Raw genomic sequence first — 13,051 nt, 5'->3', positions numbered from 1 at the left:
TGCTGTAGACTGGGTTTCAGTCCCCACCTGGATAAAACCTACACCAACCTACACCAATAAGAGTCCTTGGGCAAGACTCCTAACGCCACCTTCGCCTACCTGTGTAAAATGATCAAACTGTAAGTCGCTCTGGATAAGAGTGTCTGCCAAATGCCGTAAATATAGCCAAGAGAGCTCTTCCATTGGTAAAGGTGCTGGATTAAAGGCCTAAAGTGTCAGATTATACACTAACATAATTAGTAAGTGACAGATCATGTTTTGATTTACAGCTGTAGGATCCATTTTGTTAGAAAGTGTCTACAAAATCACTGTAGGTCTTCTGGAAGTCCTAGATATGTCACTGACCTGTGAGTATGAGCTGTACTCTACCCAGTGGGTAAATTGCCACACATTCCAGAGCTCTTTACTGAAAGATTCACTAGAATTTTGACATACATGCTTCAAATTAAACATAGAATCTCTTTTACAAGGTTAAAATGTTTAATTTAATCTAGAACTGTTAAAAATGTTCATGCGAATCATCGCTATCTTACCACTAACCAATAGGATCTCTGGCAGAAATTATCACAGAGGTGTTTTCCAGGCCTTTTTCGACTGTGTTTTGATATTTATGGCCAAAACCAAAGGCCTAGGTGAATTGTTTTCAATATAATCATAGTTAAATAACATTTTTTTCCCATAGGAGTGAATGGAAGCAAAAATGAGTGCACCCATCTTAAATCATGATAATACAAGTCCACTAGAAACACTCTGTTAACCATGTGGGATACCATAGCAACCGAATAGCAACACTCTAACAACCATCTCAGAAACCATAGCAACCACCTAAAATCCTGTAGTAATCTTTCGGCAAAACCCTAGCAGCCACCTAGGAAATGCTTAAGCTGCGCAATCTGCATTTTCTTTGGGAAATTTCTTTGGCAATTTTCTAGGTAGGAATGTTGGCTTAGGAAAATACACAAAAGAAGTACCTAAAAAGAAGTGGAATTCTCTCATTTGAAATTTACTACTAGTTACTACTAATTGCTGTTATTGCACATACACATGTAACAAACAAATGCTGTTTCACATGATCAATTTTACTTCCTTCATTCAGGCTCCACAGTGCAGGTGTTGCCGCACATGGATAAAACATGTCTGCACTGTTTCCACAGGCGTGCGGCTGCTGAGATATTAATACATTCTCCTAATTGGATTGAACACCGGTGATCTACAGAGGTTTACAGACAGAGTGCCTCCATCCTCAGTGTGGACGGCTCTCTCACAACAGGTACTAGGATGAAGGACCCTCAGCTACAAGGTAAAAAGCCTTTGCTCACTTTCTACATACAAAGGAAGAATATAATCAAATGTTGAGGACCTGTTGAACTGTTTATTTCATGGCTGAATGCTTGTCTATTTTTTTGTTTTTATCTAGATATCATTAATAGGTTGCCTGTGAACAATGTCTGCCACGTTTATTTTCATAATTCTGTACTTGTATTTGTGCTGATGTGGCTTGTGTTCATTTTAACAGTAACTTTAAAGGGTTTGCTGACTTTACTGGCAGGTAAACTGTTTTGATTACTCAGTTTACTAGTAATCAGTTTATCAAAGCTTAGAAATAATGGCCGTTTGTACTCTTTTATATTAGGAGGTAAAGAAACAAAAAACACGTGATTGAGGAAATAGAAAAATAGATTTGCAATTTGCTTAATTCATCTTAATTTGTGCTCATTTTTAAGATGGGACAGTTACATTTACAACAGTTACAACAATTGATGGATCCAACACCAGAACCTACATATTCTTTATATTTAATAAACTCTATGATTGAAATAAAAACGAGCTAAAAGTTAAAGTTGAGCGTGTTAAACAGCGCTGCAGCATGCGCTAAATGTAGTTCAGTGGATTTCCTGTAATCTATAATTAGAAATAAAGCCAGTCTGCAGCCTATGATTCTAAAACTGGGCTATAATCCTAAACTGCTGCAGCATTGTTTCCCCTTCAGTGATGCAGTCCTGCCCACGCATGCAAAAGATAAATCAGGATTACACTGACAGCAATGGCACATGATGAACTATGAACATAAAGTGAAAAGCTTTAAAAATGCAGTTTTAAGTATGACTACAAATCAAAGCTTGTAATATTCAGCAATGACATTTGGGCTTTATATGAATACTATGAAAACTATTTACTTTTGTTGGAACTAATATGTTTAATATCAAAACCTTGGTATCACTGCATCACATAGCTAAATCATTTTTCATCATTTTCAGTAAAAAATTGTGTTGTAGCTGTTTGAACCCATATGAAATAACAGAAATCTTCAAGATGCTCCATTTTAAATACAGTATCCCCTTAATGTGATCCATTCCCTGCATAAAACACTCCATTGAACCTTTACTAGTAATAAGGAAATGTCTGAAGGCCTAGTGCGGAAGGTTAGGAGTGAAGTTAATTTGGTTTTTGCTGGGCTATCCTGTCCTGACGGTTAAATCCTCCAGACAGATGGCTGCTCCTTCAATGCTGTCACACTCATCCATTTTGACCCAGGCTGTCTCTAATGGATGGTCAGTCATTCAGATGAAGGGGTCAGTAGCTTAATTCTGTGATAAAACAATATATGAAACAATATGAAAATAGTTGATTTTGGGTGCTTTACAGACTCCAGTGTTTCATCAAATTTCAAAATGATTCAGAAATATTACCACACACATAACATTTATTGAACTCAAATGCTTTCATAGGTGAAAATGTAGAGTTATCTTTTAAATTCGAGAATGACATCAGTATGGAAGCTTATTTAGACCAAGTAGAAGTAAAAAAAAAACAGAAAAGCCTTTTCTGTTCCTGACAGCAATATGCCAAAAAAATTGACTTAGTGTATCTATTATGATTTATGAATTGTTGTTAAACATGAAATTTCAAGATGTCGAGATAACAAATTATTAAATTTAGAGAAAGCCATTACTTCAAGGTGAATAAATCATTTTTGAGGAGCCAGGTCAACTTTTGAGAGTCATTATTTCTGACATATAAACTCAAAATGTTCAGAAAGTAAGACTTCAATTTAAGATACCATGTCAGTGTATTAAAAGAAATATTTGATGAGACATTGGGTCAAAATGTTAAGATGAGAAGAGATATTTTGAGAAATTAAGACCTTAATTTAAGATCATCAACTTAAATAATAATAATAAAAATGAAGTAGGCTACTATTTCAAGATACTAAGCCATGTTAATGTATAGCACATTATAACAGTGAACACTCCATCTGGAATGCTACAGTACTTCTGCACTCCAACAGTTGGCACTGATACAGGACTTTAAGAGTGTGGAAAGATTGATAGAGGCTAATCCCATCATTGTTGTTCCACCTGAAACTCCAGAAATAAGTCACATCAAGTTGAAAGACATGGAATGAGACACGTAACAGCATTTAGAAATGAAAGGATAGTGAGTAAACTTCCCAAATATATGTTTAAACTGTTTGCACACATATGATTTGCATAAATTAGATGATCTGTGAGTGACCCACAACAGCGGGCAACATTAGGCTAGGTCATCCTCATGCTTCCTTCAACTGTGTGTTTGAGCTGTTAAACACAGAATTTAAAGATATCAAGGTAACACATTTTAGAGAAAATAATAATGTCATAGTAACTGTAATTTGTTTCATTTAAATAAAAATTTTAATTAAATCTGTCATTATTTTTAGATACTAAGTCAAAATGTTAAAGACTTTGAGATACTACATCAATGTTTTGAAAGAAACCTCATTGTTTGATGGGATATTGAGTCAAAATGTTAGGAAAATAAGCCAATACTATAAGATACTGACCATTTTGAGAAAATAAGGCCCTAGGCCTTTGAAATAATCATTTAAAATTTTGAAAAAATAGGTAATTATTTCAAGATACTAGCCCAAAATTTGATGCTCCGATATTTCATCAATGTAATGTAAGGGAATCTGTCTAACTGCATTTAAAAGCATCGTTCGCTCTCAGTGTTAAAATAGATAACACTACAAAGGCAGCAGACATTCCAGGTGTAAGGCTACAGTTCCAGTGAACTCCAACAGTTGGCACTGATACAGGCTTAAGAGTGTGGAAAGACTGATAGAGGCTAATCCCATCATAGTTGTTCCACCTGAAACTCCAGAAATAAGTCATGTAAAGTTGAAAGGCATTTAATGAACCGTGTGACTTCACTTAGAAATGTAGGGCTAGTGGGCAAATTTACCAAACATATGTTTAAACTGTTTGCACTTGCAGATATATGATTAGCATGAGATGATCAGTGAGTGACCTACACTGACTTGTGACGGACAGCATTAGGCTAGGTCATCCTCATGTTTCCTTCAGTACAGCTAATACTGTCTGAGCACTTTCATTCACATTTGTCCTCACTGACATTCTTGGTTACTGATGACTGTATGACTCTCTTTGTGGCACTGATTCATAAATAATAAACTAATCTGTAGCTATAGTTTCTCCATGTGCTATAATGTAAACATACCCCAGGAGTTGTTTAACTTAATTTGTGTCTAAAGCACCAGTACAATATGGATGATTACCCTGAACAATAATATACCCACTGACTTGAAACAAACATATAATAAAAGCCAATGGGAAGACTTCTTTCAAAGTATATGATGCTGGCTTGACCAATGACTCTCATTGACCTCACATGTTTTTTTTTCAGGAACTAAATTCCACAAGGTCTGGCCAAAAAGGCATGCGGATAAGAAAATGAAGAATGAAATGGCGGTCAAAACCACCAAACCTCTATTGCCAGCATCCAAAGTACCAGCTTTAACAGCAGAGCAACGAATGAAGCAGACACCATTTGAGAGGGTCGTCTATGACATGTCCCACAATGAACGAGTTGTCAGTGACATCATTCTAGGCAAACGGATAGCCTTCTACGAACTCCGAGGGGAAATAGGCACTGGCAATTTCTCACAAGTCAAACTTGGAGTTCATGCCTTAACTAAAGGTGAGAACTTTGGCATTTTATACTGTAAAAGGTGCAAAACTACTGGAAGAACACCTGAAGTTGTAGTCAATTAAATTTGATTCTTACAAAATAATATTGTTTTCAAGGAACTTATTTACACTCTCATTTTTAATGCAGTTAATCCATTTAGTTGCACTAGATTTAAGTCATTAGAAGGCAAAACGCTGCCTTGTGGCTCCTCCTATGCAATATGATTTGATTCGCAGTGGTGATGGGATTTGCATAACAATTTAGGAGCACATACGTCACCTAAATGATGGAACAAATTAACTTTGTGTAAATAGACCACAATATAGAAATATGTCCACATATGCAGTCGTGACTGGCTTGTTTCTTTTTTTCTGAATTCATACAAACACTTTCATTTTATAGTAAATTAGTTTGGGCTGGTTTGTGTTTATGACCAGAGACCTACAGATCAATACAGTAAAGGAAAACGTATTTGTGATCCTGAGTTTAAAGCAAGTTTTTATTCAACTTGTAACTAAGTTACAAAGTAATCTTAAACTGAAACTTTGCTTGATTGTAAAAAGTGATTTCAGAGCCACTCGGTTCTCCCTGATGGAAACTGTTTACCTTCAGTGTTTTGTGCTTATGATCATTTTAATAGACGTCAGCGTCACTAATTAATGACCTTCTATTAAAAGACTGGTTTACCAAGAGAGACGCTGGAGGATTTTCACCTAAAATGAGTTCATGAAGCGAGTCTTGTTACAAAAATGATAACAGACCTTAGTCATAATTAATCTTTTAGTACTTTTACTTTTGATACTTAAGTACATTTGAAGGTGAATACTTTAGTACTTTTACTCAAGTTGAGGTCTAGAGTAAGGACTTCTACTTTTACTGGAGTAATATTTTACCTTGGGTATCTCTACTTTAACTCCAGTACATGATTTGTGTATTTCGTCCACCTCTGGTTACAACATGGAAACATCCATGCAAAATGTTGCCTTTTTCATGCATTTTTAGCAATATTACAGTCCCGTGCCAAAGCTGGTTGTTTATTTAACTTTCAGTCAAGCAGCCATTAAGCACAAGCTATTGATTTTCTAGTTGATATTTCTGTGGAGATCAGATATAAGATCATCCGCTTGCATAAGAGGAAAGCCAAAGGAAAACAGGAGCTTCCAAAACTGGAGTTCAAAAATAACTAGAAATTATGTCTCCTAACAGTCATGCAGACCTGGTAGACCACCAAAACTGTCACCATCAGATAAAGTATTAAAGCTTTCATCTTTGAGAAAAAGGAGAAAATCTGTGGATCTGAGGAAAATGTGGATCTGAAAAATTCCATAAATCCATCTTTCCACTGTGAGAAGAAGACTCAGTGCTATGAGTCCGAAAGGTTGCGTAGTTGTCAAGACGCTGTTACTAAGGAAAAGAAATAGAGAAAAAAAAGGGGCTGCTAATGTTCTCAGAACATTGGACTGACCACCCCAGAGTCCATCACTGAATGTGTTTGGGATTACTTGGATTGTGAGAAGCAGAAAATACCGCCAACTACTAAGAATGAGCTTTGGCGATGTGGAAAAATACCTGCAGATTTATGAAAGCAAGACTACTGAAAAAAGGGAGCTGTGACAAAGGCAAAGAGTGGAAACACTAAATGCTGAAAATATTTGATACAATATTTAGCTAATGTTAAATATAAGCAGAGGTGTAGCTAAAACTTTTAGAATGGTGTGATCAGAGAAGTCACAGAGATATTATTAGGGTGATGCACTGCTAGGAAAAAAAAGCTTATTGTATTAAAATGACATAGAAAGTATTGTTTTTTTTCTGTTCATAGCATGCATTAAAAGGTTATTGCCAATAGTAAACCACTAGACCAAACTGTGTTGATGTTTCATTAAATTAAAATTAAATAAATGACAGGTGGTCTCTGATGTTTGCCCAGAACTGCATGCAATATGTTAAGCATATTCTGCTGTTTAACTGACTTTAAAATTGTGCTGATAAAGAGTTTGGAGCCCCCCTGGTTTACAGGCCCTGACAATAGTCAGTACATTTCAACAGCAACAGCACATACTCAGGACCAGAGGTGATCTGCTCACATAAGCACTTTGTAATCCCATCAGCTTTGCAGGACCCCCTTAGTGAATGCAAACATGTTTTCTACATCTCTTTAATCTGTTTGGAGGCACTGTGCAGATGCCTGGAGGAAAACTGGGGGAATGCGGGGGTCCATGACTGCAAACCCCTATTAGGCACATAGTTTTGCTGAACTTTATATTAAAACTTGGAGGAGATTCCAGTTAAATTGGTCTTGCGCACCCCCCCCCACAACCATACCTTTGTATAACACGGTTACTTGTTTTCTCTGCTAATGTTGCCCCCCTGCTTCTCTCTCTCTCTCTCCCCAGAGCGTGTTGCAGTCAAAATTCTTAATAAAATGCGCCTGGACAAAAAATCACAGACTTTATTTGCTTCTGAAATCTCTTGCATGGAAGGACTGCTGCATCCAAATATTGTACGTCTTTATGAAGTGGTAGAAACAGGTAAACACTTGTACCTGGCTATGGAGTACGGCAGTGGAGGAGACCTCTTCTCACGGATCAGCACCAGGGGGCGCCTGCCAGACCTGGAGAGCAAGCTTGTCTTTGCCCAGATCATCTCTGCAGTCAAATACATGGTGAGAAAAGCACATTACTCCCATAAAATGTCTTAAACATTTAAATCCTTACACCAAATGTAGTATTGACATGGTTAGTGTCTAAATTTTGCCTTTTTAGTTTTACTCCAGAGCTATGAGACCAATGTAGCTAACAAATAATGCAACATCACTTAACATTGTGCCAAACTAACTTTAAATCAATTATGTCAAACTGTTTCTAAGAGTTAAGTAATCTCAAATTTATCAAATCAGTGTCAGGAAAAATATGTGTGTGTATATATATATATAATATATATGTATAGACACACATATTTTTCCTGACACTGATTTACATACTGTTGTCTGTAATAATTGACAAAACTAAAGACAAAATTCAGGTTTAAAGGAGCACTCTTGCCAAAATGAGAGAAATGAAATCACATAATAAGGCTTATTATTCAGTAACTACAGGTGCTTCAATGCAAATTGGCTGATCTATTCTTAGGTAATAGAAGCGTGTAATAAAACTTTATGCCTGCTGGTGGGCCCTGGCCTTTTAAGGGGCTAACCATGGCTATATCTGTTGTAGCCATGCTTACTCACCTTTTACAGTCTTGTGAGTAAGATTTCCAGTTTAAAAACCTAGAAAAACCCCCTTCAAATGATGTGTCTTGAAGGTGGGGGAGCTTTTGCATTTTTTTCCTGATAGCTGGCTAATGCAGAAGTCAGATGACTAGCTTTATTGCTATCATGTCTGTGGGGGTTTCTAATGCAATGCTGTGCTATTGCTACATACATAACATAGCAAACAACATGTTAAATGCTATTTTTAGATTACAGAGCTTCATTAAATGAGTACTTTTATGTACTTTTATTACATAACAGTATGGCATGCAGTGTCAGAGACAAGAAAGCAAGTGTATGAGAGAATACTTAACAACTTGATTTAGTTCAAGGCAAGTTTGGATGATGCTAATTGGTGGGGCATATGCTTGTGCTACTCACTGTCTATGTTTGTCTTTATAGCTCCAGTTCAAAACCAAGGAAGCAAACTCTGGAAGAGAATTAGGTTACAGGGAAACTGGTGTAAAATTAGCCTTTAAGTGGATTAGTTCACTGCTACTGACCAGAAAACCTTAACTGAGAAACAGACTGGCCACAAATCTTTAACTGAGAGATGGGATGTCAAATTGTAGTCAATGTAGACTAATGATCTTTTAGTTAATGTGCACTGAAAATAGTAATAAATTATTTTCTTCCATTCCAGCATGACAGCAACATTGTCCATCGTGACCTGAAGGCCGAAAACATCTTCTACACCACTAGCTACTGCATCAAAGTGGGCGACTTTGGTTTTAGCACAGTCAGTGGGCCGGGCGACATCCTGACCACTTTCTGTGGTTCTCCCCCTTACGCAGCACCTGAGCTTTTCAAAGAGAAGAGCTACATGGGCCGCTATGTGGACATCTGGGCTCTGGGAGTTCTGCTCTACTTCATGGTGACCTCTGTCATGCCATTTCATGCGGACAACCTGAGCCGGCTGAAGCGCTGCATCCTGCAGGGGTCGTATGCCATCCCCGAGTACGTGCCTGAGCCATGTCAGCAGACCATTAAAGGCATGCTGAGGCCTGTGCCTCCTGACCGCAGTAGCATCGCCCAGCTAATGACCAGCTCCTGGCTGAGTGGCATCGACTACCCCAAGCCTTATCCGATGATCAGCCTGACACCCGACCACTTGGTGGAACCCTCCCACAATCTGTGTGTAGAGGAACAAGAGGTGACAAAAGCACTTAAGGACTTGGGCATAAGCAGCTCACACCTGCAGAACAACACTCGCACAGACTTGCGGAGCCCCATTACAGGAACGTATCGCATCCTACTACACAGCATTCAGAAGCAGAGGTCAGTGGAGGCGGTGGGGTATTCTGCACTGTATCCAGAGGACTTCAGAGATAGCAAGCACTGGGACAGCAAGCACGACCCATCTGCTGTCTGCACTGTGCTGTAGTGACAGGCTTCTGGGATACACTATGGTTAAGTGGAGTGTGTTTGGGCTGTCCTTGTAAACTCATAAATTTCAGGTTACCACAGGATTGTGCTGAGAAAGTCATAAATATACATGTGGTGAAATGGGGCAAGTTCTACTTTACCTACATGTTGAGGCATATCACCACCCAGTACATTCACTGACAGCATGTAATCACAATTTCTGGACTGTTTCTGATCATCTGGTGGCCCTAAGCAACATTCTACTGCTACTAGGACAGTTTAAAACTGTGTTTAAACACTAAAAAGCATTACTTTGCAGGAGTTCTTAGTGACTCGCAACTGCCCTAAGCAATTACGCTTGTAGCAAGAAGCAGCCCTGTGAAAATGTGAACCACATCTGAACCTAAGACTGGGGTTCAAGTCCCTGACCAGGCAAGCACACCATCCTGTAAGAGTCCTGACCTGTTCACTTCTAAGTACAAAAAGTGCATTTGTGAAAGCTCCAAAAGCATTTGTCACAAAAAGCAACACATTCTCATGTATCCGCAACTTCAGCCTAAAGCAGTCAAGCTCGCTCATTCATATTGAAGTTATAAGGAAAGCTTTAGCACAATACAGTCTAGCCAATCAGAGCAGAGACAATTTACATATTGTCGCTGTCCAATGAAAAACAAGTATCTCCAAATTGGTAACTTTACAAGACATGGCAACAATGTTCTTAATGTTTAATGTAAGTCAATGCAATGAGGTTTTATTCCAAGCACTTTTTTGACCATTTCTGTTCATCTACTCTTCATTAAATTTTCATTTTATTTTATGTTGGTGTAGAAATTTAAAAGCCACAAAAAATTGAGAAAATTGTTTTCTTTTGTTTTTGTACGACAGTGCCGATAAAGCAGTCTGAAAGGCATGGTAAGAAAAACAGCCTTTTTGTTAGGGATAAAAAAGGATGGAAAATGATCATTTAAAATAAATGACTTTCTTCTACACAAATACTTTAAAAATGGACTTCAGGAAAAAATAAATACTACAAAAACTGGGCATGGGCTTTTAAACAGAACAAAGAGACATCTTATTCTTTTTAATTGGGTTTATTTTAACCTGATAAAGCACTTTCAGCTCTGGCCAGTCGCTTCTACCAAACCCTATGCTGGGGTAATTATATGTGGCATATTTTAACGTTTTTTCCTGCTAAAACACCCACTTCATCTCAGGAGCTGAAAAGCTCAAAAACATAATATTTAGCTGCTTGTTTGGATCAGGTATGTTAGAGCAGAGAGAAATTTAATAGTACACAGGGGACGAGCCCAAGGGCTGCTAAAATATCGGGAAGCGGATGATTCAGTTGCATCCTGCACAGGAAAGACGTGAGAAAGCATCATTTACTAGCACACTCTGGGGAGGTGTGATATGTTAAAGCCACAAGACAAAGAATCAAATGATTTCCTGACTTTTCAGATCTGGACCTTTATGGCCCTTACAGCAATAAACAGGGAGGCACCTACATGGGAAATATGGGCTGATGCTGATATCTGATTTTGATAGCCCAGCATCTCCTAGATATTCTGATATCATTGTGCATCCTTAGCAATGAGGGATAATTTAATCCAGTTAAGAGTCTTATGGTGCTTTTAAATTTTTTAAATGCTATATTTTAGGTCAAGTTACATTTATTTTACTATTGTGATAGAAATATATCTTCTGTGGAATATGATATGGATCTGTTATGTATTAGGAAAGACCTGGAAACATTCTACGGTAAAGAAAACTAATGACTGACCTATTATAAAGACTTTAAAACAAATCTTTTGTTTGCTTTTTAGTGTTTTGTGTGATTAACAAATGAGCTTTGCACTCATGCTGCTAAGTTTAATAGTTTAAGTTGACTTAGTGTCTTGTATCTTTTAAGTTAAATTGATGTGAAGCCTATTAAGTAGGCTGTATGTTTCTAAACAGAGTTTTATATTGTACCCCCATATATGTGGAGTGTGGAATCCCTTAATGAAATTTCCACCATATTAGCCAGAGTGTAGCGTAGTGGAGGCATGGAGTCAGTTATAAAGACGCAATGCTTCTTAGTGTGTTCAGGACTAGAGGCTTACAGTGAGTGACTGACGCACAGGATTAATCACCATGGTTGTCCTTCATCACTAGTGCAGTCATTCTGTGGCAATCAGCTAATGTGTCATTTTGCCACGTCAAAGCCCTTGTGGTGAATTTGGACTGTTGGTTTTATTAATAGGAGCTTGACATATTTTAACAGTAATCTTAGTACTTTTACACTTACAATTTTTTTTTCACTTACTTTTACACTGTAGTCTTGATGTGCATCTGCAGTTTCCGCTCAGTGCTCAGATTTGCAGACATTATTCAGTTTATTTTCAGTTTTAATTGCATAAAAACCTAATTTTATTTCTCTTTTTCATTAAAATGGCCCAGTGTTTGGTCATGCAGTGGAATGTGTAAAAATACATTTATTTTTATTGTCTTATCTTTATGCAATCATGTTCTGTCAATATTAAATTATTTCAGTTTAAAAGATCATTTTTATGAGCAATCAATTGAGAAGCTTATCAGTTTTTATTTTTATATTGTTTCAATACTATGAACTGCTGTGGTGTTATCATGAAATAAATTGGAGCCGTGCTTTCATTAATTCTCCATCTCATTATGAAATCAAGTGATATTTGGGATGTGTTTTGCTCTAAGCTAACATTTCCTTTTCAATGAATGATTTCTGTTATATATACAATATGTTTCTAGTTTGACATAAACTGTAGCTTGTATCTACCCTCACTGGCCATCGTGTCAGAACACCTACCACACTTGATAGTTATATGACTATATCATTTATCAGCATGCTCTGTTCCTTCCATCAGTGGCATTGGACCACTATAGGACCACCGCTGTCCAGGACCAGGATGACTAACACAAAGAGGAACCTCAGTCTCTAACCATAAATGTATAAGACATGTGTTTCTAACAGTGTTAGTGCAAAGCTAATGGTGGTGTATGTTCACTTTCCAACACTGGGTTTAATCACAGATCTGGCTTAAAAATCATTTAAATCCTCTAAGACTTTAGAGTAGCACTAAGAAAGGCATTACCTTTGTATGTTGCAGTTCTGCAATAAATCCTTCAGTTAATAAAACACCTTACAGCTTAACTCTAAATAAAATTGAAGGAGCCTGTTAGCTATCTGTCACAGTACGGCTCAGTTGAGGCCCCTCAGCTCAGCTAATCAGCCAAGATGAGGAGTGTAACTGATTTTGAAGTGATTGTCTGAAATGTGAATTTCTGTGACAAGCAAAAAAATAAAAACTATAGATTTTCAGTTTTGTTCTTTTCATGTACTTGACATATCAAATAAATGCAACGACTTGATTCTCTGCTTGGGACAGAACCAAGAGACTGTGGCTAAGAGTCCTAGTTACCTATTAGTTACCTCAGTAACATAGTTAGACT

At 37.4% G+C, this 13,051-nt stretch overlaps 1 protein-coding gene across 1 annotated transcript; it reads left to right on the top strand.

Moving 5' to 3' along the window:
* The first annotated feature begins 1,243 nt into the window (after window positions 1–1,243).
* LOC108437265 (serine/threonine-protein kinase NIM1) lies at window positions 1,244–10,276 on the top strand. Its single transcript, XM_017714252.1, has 4 exons — window positions 1,244–1,300; window positions 4,687–4,980; window positions 7,368–7,636; window positions 8,865–10,276. The coding sequence occupies exons 1-4, from the start codon at window positions 1,279–1,281 to the stop codon at window positions 9,603–9,605; spliced, it is 1,326 nt and encodes a 441-aa protein (XP_017569741.1). The 5' UTR covers window positions 1,244–1,278; the 3' UTR covers window positions 9,606–10,276.
* Window positions 10,277–13,051: the final 2,775 nt, after the last annotated feature.

This window comes from Pygocentrus nattereri, chromosome 15 (assembly GCF_015220715.1).
Source record: "Pygocentrus nattereri isolate fPygNat1 chromosome 15, fPygNat1.pri, whole genome shotgun sequence".
NCBI lineage: Eukaryota > Metazoa > Chordata > Actinopteri > Characiformes > Serrasalmidae > Pygocentrus > Pygocentrus nattereri.
The sequence above is the reverse complement of the archived record's forward strand: the minus strand, read 5'-3'. Positions and strand labels throughout refer to the sequence as shown.

Coding starts and splice junctions, on each gene's coding strand:
- LOC108437265 (XM_017714252.1), top strand. CDS start 1,279: ATGAAGGACCCTCAGCTACAAG. Junction 4,981..7,367: donor AGTTCATGCCTTAACTAAAG/GTGAGAACTTTG, acceptor CTCTCTCCCCAG/AGCGTGTTGCAGTCAAAATT. Junction 7,637..8,864: donor TCTCTGCAGTCAAATACATG/GTGAGAAAAGCA, acceptor CTTCCATTCCAG/CATGACAGCAACATTGTCCA.